At 53.5% G+C, this 14,978-nt stretch overlaps 1 protein-coding gene across 1 annotated transcript in view; it reads left to right on the top strand.

Annotated features, from left to right (window-relative positions):
• LOC104516403 (voltage-dependent R-type calcium channel subunit alpha-1E-like) overlaps positions 1-14,978 on the top strand; it is a gene marked incomplete at both ends in the record, with an annotated part of 81,547 nt that overhangs the window by 23,081 nt on the left and 43,488 nt on the right. Inside the window, 2 exon segments of the mRNA XM_010160712.1 lie at positions 1,154-1,257; positions 14,441-14,556. Of these exon segments, the coding sequence (XP_010159014.1) occupies positions 1,154-1,257; positions 14,441-14,556 (220 nt within the window).

Raw genomic sequence — 14,978 nt, 5'->3', positions numbered from 1 at the left:
GGCTCGGTGTCACGGTGGTGTGGACGCCTGGCTGAGGATCCTGCTGTGACCCTTGGTCACCAAAGGAAGATCCCAGCACGGTGGCTTTCTCTCCTTTTCGGAGATGTGCTTCTCCCCGTGCAGAGCCTCGTCTCCTGCACTGGCTGACCGGGAGAGGTGGTGCCAATGACTCAGATGAAGATGAGGGCTTAATTAGCATGGGGAGAGGGAGGGGAGGGAAGAGAGAGAAAAGAGAGTCTTTCATTGCAACAAGATTGATACCACCTCCCCCAGACAGTCACGTTCTGCCGCATCACCCTCCAGCCCGGCGTCATGTGCGCTGTGCCTGACACCGGAGGACAAATGGGGCCTGGGAAGCGGCTGCGAGGTACAGAGGGGCACTGCTTTATTAAAAGCCTTGGTGAAGAAATGTCTGGAGGTATAGAGCAGGGCTTGCCAGCAGCCTTTTTGGCTGTCGGGTATAGCCCTGCGGTTAGTGTGACTCTCAGCTCCTTGGGGCTGGGGTAATGCACGCGGGGCCAGAGGGTGCCTGCAGGGTATTAGCCACAATGCCATCAGCAAAACACCCTTTTGAAGGTGTGTGGCTTGTCTTCACCAGCCCCTTTCCCCCTGTGCATGGAAGGACAAGCATCAGCTGCCTCTTCTTCAGCTGCCAGCTTTCCAAGCCACCCTATAAATCTTTCCCTCTTAACTGGCGCCGAGGATGCTTTGCCCTGTCTTGGTGGGATGCACAGGGGAGCACTGAATCAAGCTGCTGGGGGGTTGGGCACGCTCAGGGTGGCCCCCATGCCCTCAGAACCCCATTTTCATGCTGCAAGGCCTTGCACCTCCAACTACACCACAGTCTTACAGCCCCTGCACCCTCTCAGGGATGGTAGGAGGAGGCAGAGGAGAGCAGTCCTGCCTGATGAGGGCTGGAGAAGGTGGCTGGGGTGGGGTGCTGAGGGTCATGGGGGCACTGCTGGCTGGCAGCCCCTGGCTGGACATGCCTGCCTGCACAGGGAGCTGTCTGGTGCCCATCAAGGCCCAGCAGGCATGGCCACATCACCCTGAGGAGCCTGGAGGGAGAATCCCTAATGCACCCTCCCTCTGCCCCGGGTGCGGGTGGTTGAATGTAACATGACACGTGTTGTTTCTTCTTTTCCCCCTCCAGACCAATGATGCCTTAGGAGCCACCTGGAACTGGCTGTACTTCATCCCCCTCATCATCATTGGATCCTTTTTCGTCCTCAACCTTGTCCTGGGAGTGCTGTCGGGGTAAGCGAGATGCTGTCCTCCCCTCCAGACCATGCCCATCGTGTGTCTCCGGTCCCCGAGGTTGGCCTCTGGTATCATCATGCCCTCTCGACCCCAGCAGCTGGTTTCCCCCATCCCCTCCATGCCTGCCTCACATCAAAGGATCGTTCCCTGGCTTTGCTTAGCTCCTTTGCTCCCCGGGGAGCCAGGAAAGGGGAAGCGTTGTCGCTTTCTGGTTGTCTCGCCTCGCTGAAGGGCTCATGGTTTTGGTCACCGAATGGTTTGGGTTGGAAGGGAACTTAAAGATCGTCTGGAGAAATAGTCCCTGTTGATTTTATGACTGGTTGGGACCTGCTGGAGGGGAAAAATGTGGGGGGGACATTATGGAAATGTGAGTCTGGGACGTGTTTGCAGCCGGGTGCGTGTTTGCTGGCTGATGGAATGTGGTGGGCATGCACTGGGATGGGTTTGGGGTACACGTGAGAGTGATGTGGGGCACCTCCATGCTGTGTGGGCTGTGGTTGGGAGGTTGTGCCCAGCGCTGGTGCCCAACACGGGATGGGGTAAAGGAAGGGCTGCCTGGGTTGGACAAACCAAGGACATGGGGACAGCACAACTATCCCTGTTCTGCTCTTCCCAGGGGAAAGGAGGTTTTAATCCAAGCCATTAAGCTGGGTTTGGAGAGAAAAAGGCTTCTTGTCTCCATGACAATGGACTGCGGTTGCATAAGCACATCCTCAACCGCTGGCAGGGGTTGGTGCACGGGGAAAGCATGTCCTCTCCTGCACTGGGAGGGGGACGTGGGCTCCCCTGCCCTTGTCACAGGCAGCAGTGGGTCCCCTGTGCCTGGCAGCAGGTAATTTTTTCCCTAATTGCCCATCATGGTAAAAAAAAAAAGCTGCCGTAGCACTGGTTTAGCCAATTGGAAAGCCCTTAGATGCAGGGATCAATGTGGAGACTGGTCCTGGCCATCTCTGTCCCTGTCCTAAGTGTCCCTGTGATGTGATCGTGGTGGTTTTAGGAGCAGCAGGATGGTCATCAGGGTATGTTGGTGGGTTGAATTTTCCCAGGTCTCAGTCTGGGGTCTGACTGATTCCAGGGGCTCTGGGGACAGGCTGCAGGAAGGGCTTCAAGCTGCCTTGCAGGGAGGGAGCTCTTACGGAGGATGAAGACACCCGAGCAGTGTTGAGTGGCTTTCCCATTTCTTATGCCACCATCCAGCTTGGGGATTTGAGCAAAGCCTGGCTGGGTGTCCCTGTCAAGCAGGAGCTTTCCTGCAAAAACCCTGAGAAGGGAAACTAGGAAGCTCAGGGCTAGGCAGCTGGAAAAGCCCCTTACTGCCACGTTGGATCATGCCAACGTAGCCTGTTGTGTGGACACTGAGGCTTTTGGTGCTGGTAGGATGCTGAGAGCAGCCCGGACACGGCAAGGTGGCACTGCTCTGCCCTGCAAGCCACTGGCAGGAGGACCATGGGGTGGCTGTTGGGATGCCCAGTCCATGTTCTGGTCCATAATGGGTGCTTGCCTGTGCCAGGACTTCACCAGGCAGCTGTTCCCGCGCTCGCCGAATTGGATACCGTTGTCTAGGGCTCTTCCCAGGCGCCGGCTGGCATTTCAACTGTTTGTTTATTGCTAATAGGGTTTGTATTGGGGAAGGATGCAAGTGGGTGGGTGGCCTAATTGGCAATGGAGATGCTCTTGTGGCGTGCCAGATACCTAGGGAAAAGCACGACTGCTCAGCTCCCCGGTGGGCTGAGCGAGGTGAGCGGAGGCGGCGAGCTGGGCTCTGCCACCCCATGGCAAGGCCACCGTTCGTGCCCTCCTGCCTGGCCACGGCCAGGGATGCAGGCCCTTGGCTGTGGTGTAGCACACCCTCGCCAAATCTGCTGCTGGAGCCGCGGAGGGGTGCACTGTGGGGCGGGAGAAGGGAATTCTGCGCACAAACGATGCACGTCCTCGAGTGCTGTAAGAAGGGCTTCGTTCCTCATTTTGCTTGCTTCGTCTTTGTGGTTTTTAACACTTCTCACAATCCTCTCGTGCTGGATGAGAGCACTTGGCTCTGCCGCGGAGGGGAAAGAGCGACCTTTCCATCCCCCAGCCTCGGAACTGGATGAGCAGCCAGGGTCTGGCTGGATCCCCTTGCACGCCCCACTGCTGGGCTGAGCTGGGAGGAGAAGGTCATCTTGGGGATGAGCTCCATGGAAACACCTCCACACGGAGGAAACCTTTCCCTGGCATCACGGCACTGATCTGGGGAAGGCAGGCAGCCGTGCCCGGCTAGCCGAAGTCGCGGTCGCTCTGTTAACTCGGGGCACAACGGTGAGCAGCGAGTCCTGGTAGCACGTTTGCAAAAACCTGGACACACGTCGCTCGCGAACCGCACCATCTGCACCGGCGAGTAACGAGGTCCGCTCGGGATTTCCAACCCTCTTCCCCAACTTCACGCTCACGAGCTGCTGCAGAGCTGCCTCTCTGCCCTCGCTTCATCTCGGCAGTGGGTTTTCTTTGGGGGGAAAAAGGAAAAAAACCCAAACACCCGAGGCTGGTGCTGAATACGAAGAGGCTGCAGGAGGACATTTGTATGTTTAACTTGCCACCATCAGAAGTTTGCCGGAGCCCAGATTTAGCAATCTTCTGGTTGCGATGCGCATCTCTCCCAACAGTCAGTTCCCCAACTGTTAAGCTGAGGCATGACCTCCGTGATGTAAACAGCCTGGATCCATCTGCTCCTAAGCACAAAGTATGTGGGAGAGGAAAAGAAATGATTTCCATCATACCGAGGCTCCTCGATTTTTCTCTCTAAATATTAACGCGCGCACATGCACTGGGATCGCATGCAACGCTATTAAGAGGAGATGGATTCGCTCCAGGCAGGGGCTTGGAGAGCCAGTTCTTCTGGGGCTTTGGCATTTATTACTGTGTCTATTAACTTTCCCCCTCTATGGGTGCAATTACGGATCAATTAATTTTAACTGGAAGCAGGAAGGGAAAAAAAAAATTGGCCCTGTTCCTCTCTGAGAGATTTTTGCAGGTAGGAAGCCCAAGGAGATGTGACTGCTCAGCTTTTAAAGCTACACAAGCTACTGGAATAATCCTGGCAGAAGAGAGTCAGCGGGAGCGAGTGACAACGGAGCATCAGCCGAAATGCCCTGTTTTCTGCCACGTGGCAGCCGGTGGATTTGCGAGCTTGGGAAGATCCCAAGACCTGTGTTGAGTGCTGCATCCTGAGGTTGGTGTCATCCAGGGGCGGGATGCACCTGCGGGCTCTGCATCTCATCCCAGGGAGAAGGGCTGTCGTGCGCAGAGGGTAGCACACCTCAGCCATCTGCCCTGGGGGTGGGACCCCCGCCTGCCCTGCGGCTGACGGCCGGGTGCTGGCAGCGCCCTGCGGTCAGCTGGCTCCGAGTCAGCGGGATGCAGAAGCTGCACGTGCCCTGTGCCGGGGATTTGCAAAAGTCTGCTCTTCCATCTTCATGCGGTGCTTTTGGGTTTGGTTTTCTCAGCTGTTTCTCACGTAAAATGCTTTAGATCTGTGCGTTCGTGCTGCATCTCCAGAGCGGCAGGATCGGGGCGATGCACGGTGCTGCGGGAGCAGTGGTGCCCCCCCAGGAATGACAACAGCTCACCGCTGGCCCTGTCCTAGCAGAGGTCCTGCCTGTTTTGTCCCTCCTGACGAGTTGTTGGCTTATGTCTAGCTTGGTGCTGGGAGCAAGAAAGCGAAGGAGTGAAGAGAAAAAAAAAAATCAGCCACGCTTGGAGGAATAACTTTGAGAACTCATGTGGAGTTTCTGAGACCAGATGGGGTGTTTTTTGACTCTCTTCTGTCTCCCTTTCCCCAGCCCTTGCAGAGAAAATCTGGGTTGTGATCACCCTCCTCCATTCATCGCAGCTGTTGAGGGCTGGTCGACTCCTTTCCCCTATCCAGTCTTGTACTTCCAGTCCCTTTCCAGGGTGACAAAGCTGCTGTAATCACCAATCTTCGTGGAGTGCAGCAATAGCTGAGTGTGCGCGGAGTGGAAGGGGTTGCTTCCCGACCTGGGAAGGCTGGAGCCTTGGGTCTGCCAAGGAGAAGACCTCTGGAAGCTGATGGCAAAGCAAGAAGTTGAGCATGGTGGCAAGAAAAATGAAATCTATCTGCCTTGTACCAAACGAGAGTAATTTAAATCCTCCTAATTGCCTCTACTCATCCTGGTGATGTTAAGTCTTTTCTCCCTTTAAGTCTTTTCTGCCCCCCACCCCCAGCTCTTGCACTAAGCCTTTGAAAGAAACGACTAATGTTATAATTAAAGGATCAATTTGGCAAGATTTCTTTGTCTTAAGATCTTCTTTCTTTCAGGTTGGGTTAGCGCTGTGTTCCCAGTCTCCAGAGAGTTTTCTTCAGCTCCTTCAGGAGCCTTCTCTACCATCTCTGAAATCTTTTCACTTCACTTAATTTGAATTTTTTTTCCCATTCAATTTTGAGGCATAACAAACGATGAATAAAATTAAGTTTTATAGCAATTAATAATAAGGGTGTTGAAGGAACAAATGTACATTTTCAATGGAGGCAGGGTGTTGGTTTTTTTTTTTTATGGCTCCACACAAAACCTGGGCTCTGCGTATTCGAGCTGGATCAGGTAGTTTGAAGCCAAAAATGCTGGGACGAGGATTAATGTCTCGGAGGTAGGCAGTTTGTGGAGGGGAAAGCAGGGAGATGCATTGCCATGATGCAGGAAAGCTGCTGAGGTGATGAGGGATAGCAAGATGCCAACAAACATGCCCAAGAAGAATTTTCTTGGAAGCGTGAAAGCTTGGAAGCATCATTTTTCCTTTAATGGTTGTAGCATCTCAGGGAGGGGCTTGGATGAGCTCATAGAATCATAGAATGGTTTGGGTTGGAAGGGACCTTAAAGCCCATCCAGTTCCAACCCCTTGCCATGGGCAGGGACACCTTCCACTAGACCAGGTTGCTCCAAGCCTCATCCAGCCTGGCCTTGGACACTTCCAGGGATGGGGCATCCACAGCTTCTCTGGGCAACCTGTCCCAGTGGTCCCCATCCTCTCCAGGAAGAATTTCTTCCCGATGTCCAATCTAAACCTCCCCACTTTCAGTTTAAACCTGTTACCCCTCATCCTGTCACTACAGGCCCTTGTAAAAAGTCCCCCCCAGCTTCCTTGTAGCCCCTTCAGGTACTGGAAGGCTGTGCCTGTTGTGTGCTTGGGGTTTCACTAACTGGAACCACTTTGGGATGGGGGTGGGGGTGTAATGGGCTGTGATGCCTCTTGTCAGGTCCCTCAGCCCCATCAGGGGATGCACATCGGTTGGACCACGCGTGGTGAGGAACAGCCACGCTTGTGGCTTTGTTCTGGGGAAGCTCTTGTGTCATCGACGGGCTGTTTGAACACGAGCAAAGCGCAGGAGCTTTTGAGATCTTCATCTCTATTCAGCAGCCAGGTGGGCATCCATATTCAATGAGCGCCTCTGCCTTGCTCTGCTGTACCACCTTCCTGCCGAGGGCCTCCAAGCCCTGTGCAAACAAGCTGCCTGACAAGAGATGCGCGTGTCTGCTGTTACAGGGGATAATGACTCCTCTGACAGCCAGACGGACAGGGTTAAAAATAAAAAAATAGTCCACAACAAAGAGACGACTCGGTGGCTTTCCCCTTTGATTTCTCTTTGCAAATTATCTGCCAGCGTCTCGTCTGCTTCAAGGTTTGCTCTTATCCGTGTCTCCTTGCAAATCTGCTCTGTGGATGGCGCGTTGTCTGTGGACGGGGGGTGAAAAGCCTCGGTTTTGATCCTCTTGTCAAAGCACTTGGCAGATAGTTCTTGCTTACAGATTGCTTTTGGAGTTGTTTGTTCCAAATCTTCGTAATTTCCGTCATCCTGGGTAATGACAGCAATCGTGGCCGTGGCTGATGCTCGTTGCCTCGGCGAGTGGCTTTGGGAGACACCTGGTTTCTCCATGACCAACTCAGTGTTTGCAAGGGGGTGCCAGGCACTACTGTTGGGTGAAGTAGGCAGGATGTCCCGAGTGAATCACGTAGTGTTATCGGTTCTTTGTACGTCGTGGGCGGGTGTGTGTTTTGCAGTGGCGGACTGACACATCTAGCAGTTGCACTGAGGGTTTCACGCTTGATGGTTGGTTCTGAATTCATTGTATTTGTGTGTTGATGTCGATTAGAGTGCTTGAAAGTTCCTGGGAAGTTAACGGGATGAAATGTTGAAAATTGGTGACTTTTTTTTCCATGTTGCATCTCACCTTTGGTATTGTCCCCGCACCTTTCATCTGCAGATCGCTGTCACTTGCAAAGGGGGGGACTATAAAACCGTTCTCTGCTTCAAGAGGATAAAAACTGGAGCATAGAAGGGAAGGGGAGGAGTGACATTTCCCCAGCGCTGCATGAGCCAGTGGGAGTGATTGCGAACAAAGCCCGGGGCTCTTGAAGCAGCGGAGCTGCGCGGTTCGTACCAGCCCTGCCTGATAAGAGTGTAATAAAATCCAGAGCTTCCATCTCTGCTTCTTGCTGCTGGGACTACCAGACCCCCCACTGCCTGTCTGTAGCTCTCTTGCAGCTTGGGTTCGCCATGCTATCGCTGCCTTTGGTGCAACAGTGCAAACGACAGACAGATTCGCAAGCCTCAGCGTTGTTACCCTTAGAAAAATACTGAGACCAAGACTCTCCAACTGGAATGTCTGTGGCTCCCTTCTCCAGGTGATATTTGTCCACTTTATCATTTATTTTTCTCTGCTCCCGAACAATAAGCTTGCCAAACTGTTGGCTGCTCTGAGCCCAACCCAAGTGTCCTGGAAGACCTGGTCAGTTTTTTTTAAAGGTCACAGCAGGGTTGAGCTCAAGGCAAAGCAAGCATCCACATGTGCTTTTCTCATGTTGGTCGTGGAGTATTTCTTATTCCTGGAGAGCAGGCATGAAGAATGTGGAGAGATGTCTGCACCTCTGCTGGGGTCTATTGGTGAGGGACAGGCTTTGCAGCAAGGTCCAGCTGGTGCCCAACCGTGTTCCCAAGCGACCGGTGAACCTGCTCTTGGATGAAGGAAAGCCTGTTGACTGAAGCTGACTGTAGATAAGAAATGTGGATTACTGGAGAGAGTAGGGGAGGTGTTTAAAGTACTTGCTGTTCAGTGGGCTGTGTTCCCCATCAGCAAATGCAAAGGCTGAGTTCTCTTGTGTTTCGCACTTCTTTGAGTCATTTCAGTGTCTCCATTGCTCCTCTGTCTCTCCATCAAATACCAGTTATTTGAATCCTTGAACAACTTCTTCAGAGCTTGACTGGGGAGATCCACTACACAGCTGGCCAACGGTGACCCTGTCCCTGCTGTTTTGGTCCTTTTGTGGAGCCATGATGGCCCATATCTCTTTCAGGCTTATAAAAAAAGCAGTTTAGTGCTGTGAGTCTTGACCTTGCTTCTGGTGGCTCCTCATCCATTGTCCCTCTGTCGTTTCCTTTAGATTGGACATCAGGAAGAAATTCTTCCCGGAGAGGGTGGGAAGGCACTGGGACAGGCTGCCCAGAGAAACTGTGGATGCCCCATCCCTGGAAGTGTCCAAGGCCAGGCTGGATGAGGCTTGGAGCAACCTGGTCTAGTGGAAGGTGTCCCTGCCCTTGGCAGGGGGTTGGAACGGGATGATCTTTAAGGTCCCTTCCAACCCAAATCTTTGTATGATTCCCCACTTGTGGAGACAGTTTCCCATTTGGGCTGCCTTCTCCTCGTGTCTTCATGTTGTCATTGCCTTTCCCTTTTCCCTCTATTTTTGCTCACCTATCCTCTTAGTGTGGGGTGTCAACGCAAACTCGTGTGGTGAGGTCTTTCTGAACTGTTCATGCTGCTTGGTATCAACCCTGATACAAACCCTTTTAGGACCTTGTAGAAATGAGAGACATCAGCAAGTACCTATAAGAAAATCCATCTTAAATCACAAGCTTTATCCAAGGTAGAAGATAACCGTCAGCTTCTGCCCCTTCTTAATTGGGACAGTGATGTAATGGGTAATCTCAGGGCTGGTATCTCCCAGCTTCTTCCCGTTTTACCGTTCGATGTCGCCAACAGCTTGTCAGCCCTTCATTCCCCAACTCGCGTGTCTGCCGGCGCTCTATAAATGTGCTCTCTTTAGCATCGCCAGCTGAACGCTCCGTTTCTTGCTGCAGCTTTGCCACAACGCGGCAAACGCGTAACCCTCCCAAAAGGACACAGGGATGACCCAAAGCTAACGGCCACCGCTAAAAGGGAATACAAGAGATAGGATGTTTCTGTTTTCCTTTAATTTTTAAAATTATTTTCATCAATAAGTGCTTCATTGGAAGACTTTCTTAAAGAAATCTGGCGTTGTTAAGGATCCAGAATAGTTTGGGTTGGAAGGGACCTTTAAAGATCATCTAGTCCAAGCCCTCTGCAATGAGCAGTGACATCTTCAACATGAAAGGAGGTTGTAGTGAGCTGGGTGTTGGTCTCTTCTCCCAGGTGGCAAGAGGAAATGGCCTCAAGTTGCACCAGGGGAGGTTTAGATTGAAGGTGAGGAAAACTTTCTTTGCTGAAAGGGATGTCAGGCATCAGAATGGGCTGCCCAGGGAGGTGGTGGAGTCACCATCGCTGGAGGGATTGAAAAGACACGTAGATGAGGTGCTTAGGGATATGGTTCAGTGGTGGACTTGGCAGTGTTGGGTTAATGGTTGGACTCGGTGATCTTAAAGGTCTTTTCCAACCTAAATGGTTCTATGATTCTAGATCAGGTTGCTCACAGCCCCGTCCAACCTGACCTTGAATATTCTCTGACTTCTTCTGGCAATTCAAGTGAACTTCAATCAAGCAATTACCCATATCCAAAAGACTTGCTGCCTCCTTCAGAGCAGACCTATGAAGCACATCTTCCCTCCAGTTTTGGTACCTTACAAGTACCAAAGGTTTTTGGTACCTTTCAGTCCCCCTGCTCCGGCCCTTGGTGCCGGTGCAGTGCCGTCACCCTGTTCGGCAGTGCCGGTCCTGCTGTGTCTGCGTGCCACCCTCTGCTGAAGCTGAAGCACCAGGTTACAGCCTGCACGGTTAGTTCAACGCTCTGACTTCAGTTCCTTTGCACCTCTTGGGAAAATACCATCTGATCCCCCCGGTTTCCAACTGTCTCATCCGTGTTTTCCAAACTGTCTTTTGTCAGTTGTGTCCCATAACCTTCCCTGACACTCTCCTGGATTCGAAGGCGGTTTTTTCCTCAAATTGTGGCGCTCAAACCTGAAACAGAGCCATGAGCTGAGACCTCGTGAGTGCTGAGGAGAGCAGCAGTATTCCCTGATGATGTTCCTTGTTACACATCCCATTATATATGTTTTTTTTCACAGCATGGTACTGCTGCCTCATCCTCGGCGTATAATCCAGCATTTCTCCTCTTCCCACCCCATCCTTTCTGCTCTGTCATATAATTTTAAGCACCGTTTGGTACCTCGTTTGTTGGAGGTGTCTTTAAACAGTGGCAAAAGATGATGAATTGATGGGTTTGAAGAAGGTTGGCTTGCAGTTTCAAAGCATGGAAGCCACAATATTCATATCACCAGCACCTATATACCTTCTCTGGACTTAAAGAAGCTCTGGAAAGGATAAAAGTGGGTTGCAGCATCTGTGATTTTTTTTTTCTTAGCTAATTTCTGGTGGTTTTCTTTTTTGCGGTTGGGTTTTGTTTGGGTTTGGGTTTTTTTTGTGTTTTCCCCCCCCTTTTTTTTTTCCCCAAAAAAGGGGGCCCAATTTCAAGGTGGATCCATTCACATATCCTTCTCCCATTACAACCAGACCTGGGCTCTCCAGTCCTCCGGGCAGAGCTCACCGATGTCGTAAAAGTGTCGCTGCCCCAGTGCAGGCGAGGGTGCGGGGGGCCCTGGGAGGGAAGCAGCTGAGCGTAGCGGTGTCCCCCAAGGTCTCCTGCCAGGAGCAGAGACGCTCTCGGGCCACGTGAAGGGAATGCCAAGGCTATAGAGGAGAATTTGCAGGCAGAGGAGGACAGAACCATCTGTGCTCCCATCTCCCCGGCACGGCGTGCGGATGGATGGTGGCCTTGCGTGCCGGAGGACAGATGGCATCCTGGTCTCCAGCTCCCACCGCGACCTCCAGCAGTCGCTGCGTGCCTTCGGCTTTATGAGGCTGGACGGAGGGGGCTGCAACGACATGGGGTTGGCACGAGTGGAGCTCAGTGGTCGTGGGGGACTTTTTCTTGCTGGAGACATGAGGTTTTGGGGCCAGGAGACTCCGGTGGACAAGGAATGGTGTTGCTAGTGGGGACCATGCCTTCTGCTGAGGTCCTCTGAGCCACCTCGCAGCGCCACCCTGGGCTCTTTGCAAGGCAGAATCAGGCCATCCCTGGCATTGTAACCCAAAACAAGCCAGGGAGCAGAGCCCTTCAAGGGGAGGCAGGCGCCCGGCTCTCTTGGTGCTGCGATGCTGCCCTGCCTGCGACTTGGAGCCTTCCCAAGCGGCTGTCAGTCATCATCGCTGGCCCTGTTCTCACTCACACACAGTATTATCTCTACCCGCTGCTGCAAATTGGCTCTGAGCAATCCTTGATCTGTCAGCATCGCCTACCCACTCTCAGATGTCACCAGCCCCCGCTGCTGCCCTGCTCGGTAACGTGTCTCTCTGAAATGTAATAATTCATTAAGTTGAGCTTAACTTTTTTTTTCTTTCCCCCCTCCCGTCTCTGCCACCCCTTCCTCCTTCTAATGGACAAAAGCAATTAAGCTCCATTAGGGATCAAGTGTGTGGGAAGCATCTCCCTCTGAGACACTGCCGCGGCTGCACGGACCTTGTCCCTGGATGCGTGTGGCACCAGCTTCTTGCAAATTAGGGGTCTGTGAGCCAACGGTTGGGTAGGGGGAAATGTTGCTTGATGAGGGGGCTGCTGGAAAAGATGCTCCCATCTCCTCCTCTGGGAAATGGTGATGTGAGGCTCAGCTGGTCCTTCTGGCTGGGTTTCGTTGTGGACACATGATGATGGCAGCTAAAGGAGATGCTAGCCTCAGCAGAGGGGGAGATGGAAGAAAGAGGGATGGGCAAGCAGGAGGTGACAGAGAAGGGCCAGATTCCCAGCTGGTGTAAATCAGGGGAAGCTTTCCAGGTGCTGGAATATATCCAGGTGCAGAATATATCTGCAGGGTCTGGCTGGCAAAGGTTCTGCCAAGGTGCTGGCTGGCGTGGGGTTATGGCCTATGGGGCAGAGGTTCAGCGCATGGGAGAGGACCAGTGGACCAAACCAGAGAGGGAGAAGCAAATTCCCCGCTAACTCTGGCTGCAGATGGCATCTTCTCATTTCTTGGCATCCCAGAGTTGCTAACAAAGACCAGCGAGGGATGATGGCACAGCCAAAATGGTCCTGCCTTTCCTCCAGCTAGAGCAAGGAGGGTTTTTGGCACGGCATGACCAAAACTGAGAGTGCATTTTGCTGTTGGCTGTGGGAGGTCCTTCCCTCTCCCCCGTCTCCTCCCGCCCTCCTTGCCTCCACTTATGCTGCTTTTCTCTTCCTTGCCTTTTGTTCTCTCCCCCTTCCTTGCCCTAGGAAGAAACTCTCATTTCAGTCTGAAAGCCAGCGATGGAGGGGGAGAGTCATTCGATGCTTAATGCCAGAGCGGCAGGAAACTTCACCTTCCTAGGGTGGAATTAAAAATGCCTGAATTGTCTGGGGATCTTAAACAAGAGATGCAGGGAACATTCAGGGCTTTTGACACAAACACGCGCGCGCACACACACGCGAAAGCCCACACAGCATTAAGGGTGTAATAGCTCAGCTGGGGTAATGCACTTGAACTCTCTTCGCAGCAGACAGACCGATTCTTTCAGTTCTTTTGAATATTTTGTTTTGTTTTTTGAGGCTGGAGATTGCTGCTAGTCTCCGGGGAGAGAGATGTTCGCCTTGCAGAGAGAACGGTGCCATTTGTTCTTTGCAATCATGATTCCCTTGGAGCACCCTGGGATGGGGAGGGGGCTGAGGGCACGGGCTGGGCTCCTCTGTGTGGCTGGGGGTCTGCAGCCACCTGGGATGGGGAGCTGCAGCCAGCGGATTGCATCCCTGTGATGATGTTGCAAGGAAGGAAGGGTAGATCTGGTGTGAGGGACGCTCCTTGCATGCAAATGTGGTTGTCAATAGAGGTATGTGGCGTGGGGGACCTCCTAGAAGCAGGTCCGGCCGTGTCGTCTCACATATAACCCACGGCGTGGGTCGAGGTTGCCTACGTGGCCACCCCTGTGCTTCCTGCTAGTTATTTCCATCTGTCTGTGTGCGATGGCCTTTGAATACATCCTTAGGGCTTCGGGTGCTTCTTCATATAGGGTGGGTGAAAGCCTCAGGAGGGCAGCCTGCCTGGGCTTGCGGCGTGTGGCCACGAGCGCGTACGTACCAGAAGGCAGAGGTCTCCTCACTGCACAAGAGGAGGTGTGTGTAGCCCTGGCTGTATATGGGCTCTGCGCTGGGCTGTAGGCGAAATCCTGTATCTCACGTACTGAGGAGTGTGTTTATGATTGTGCCCATGTGAGCACGTGGATGCTGGTATATCCGTGTACCAGGAGTGTGAGAGGCTGCAGCGGGCACAGCGTTAGCTCCGGACTCTGTGTTTGGCCCCAGGCGGGCATGTTCCTTTGCCTGTGGAGCCCAGATGTTGTCCTTCTCTGGAGTGGTCATCACGCCTGGACGGTTTACGTGAGACACTGAAGTCCAGGATAGGACAACAGGGATGTCTCAAGACTTGGGAAAATCCTCCAGGGAGAGGCTGGAAAGAAAAAGGGTTCAGGGGAGGAGGTGAAGGCAGAGGGGACAGGACCTGCCCTTCCCCATCCCCTTCCTCCTCACAGTGCCTGGTTTTTATTCCCTGAAGGGACACACAGGAACCGAGCTGGTGCTGGAGCTGGGTGGTGTTGGGATCATGCTCCCCAAACAGCAGCACTTCCCGTCCAGGGCATGCAGTGCTGAGTGACCGAGCAGCGGATTTGCTCACGTGCATCTGCGCCTTTCCCCCTGCAAAGAAACCTCTCCTCCTCTCCGTTCCTTCATCCATCGCCTGGCCGTGCTTTGGCTGGGGATGGCCATGCATCTCCCCAGCACGCTCCAGCAACCCTTGGCTTGTGCTCACCCTCATTCCTTGCCTCCCCTCTGGGCACCGTGGAGACCCCAACCCCCGGTGCGCACCGCCGCCCCCCGACCGCGCTCTCACCGTCCCCCTCTGCCCTCCCCGCAGGGAGTTTGCCAAAGAGCGCGAGCGAGTGGAGAACCGCCGAGCCTTCATGAAGCTGCGACGCCAGCAGCAGATCGAGAGGGAGCTCAATGGATACCGGGCCTGGATAGACAAAGCGGGTAAAGGCTGACGGGCCGGCTGGGGGCTCTCAGGGGGTGCAGCCCTGTGCTGGTCGTGTGGAGCGGTGGGGATGGGAAGGGATCTCTGGGTGTCATCCGATGGAACGCCAAAGCTGCCCAGGTGCTCACATGGTGGTGGTTGGGTGCACGGGTGAGCTTGGCCCGCCGGTGCTCCCCCCCGGGCTGAGAGCAAGGACATTGCCAACGGCTGATGAAACCTCATGTTCTGTGGCATGAAACTACTGTATTTTGAATGTGAGGCATACTCCATCTCCAGGGGAGGCTGTGAGCTTTGCTCTGCCATGGTCTCTTTGCTGGAAACTTCTGCAGAGGTGAGGAAAGTAGAGTGGTGAATGGTGATGGTGGTTTTCCAGCAGTTTGGAGGGGATGCACTCACTTGTTCCCAGCTCGGGGCTCCCACC

Source organism: Eurypyga helias, unplaced genomic scaffold (assembly GCF_000690775.1).
Source record: "Eurypyga helias isolate BGI_N326 unplaced genomic scaffold, ASM69077v1 scaffold16211, whole genome shotgun sequence".
In the NCBI taxonomy this organism is placed as follows: domain Eukaryota; kingdom Metazoa; phylum Chordata; class Aves; order Eurypygiformes; family Eurypygidae; genus Eurypyga; species Eurypyga helias.
Note: the sequence above shows the minus strand (reverse complement) of the source record. Positions and strands in the feature narration are given on the sequence as shown.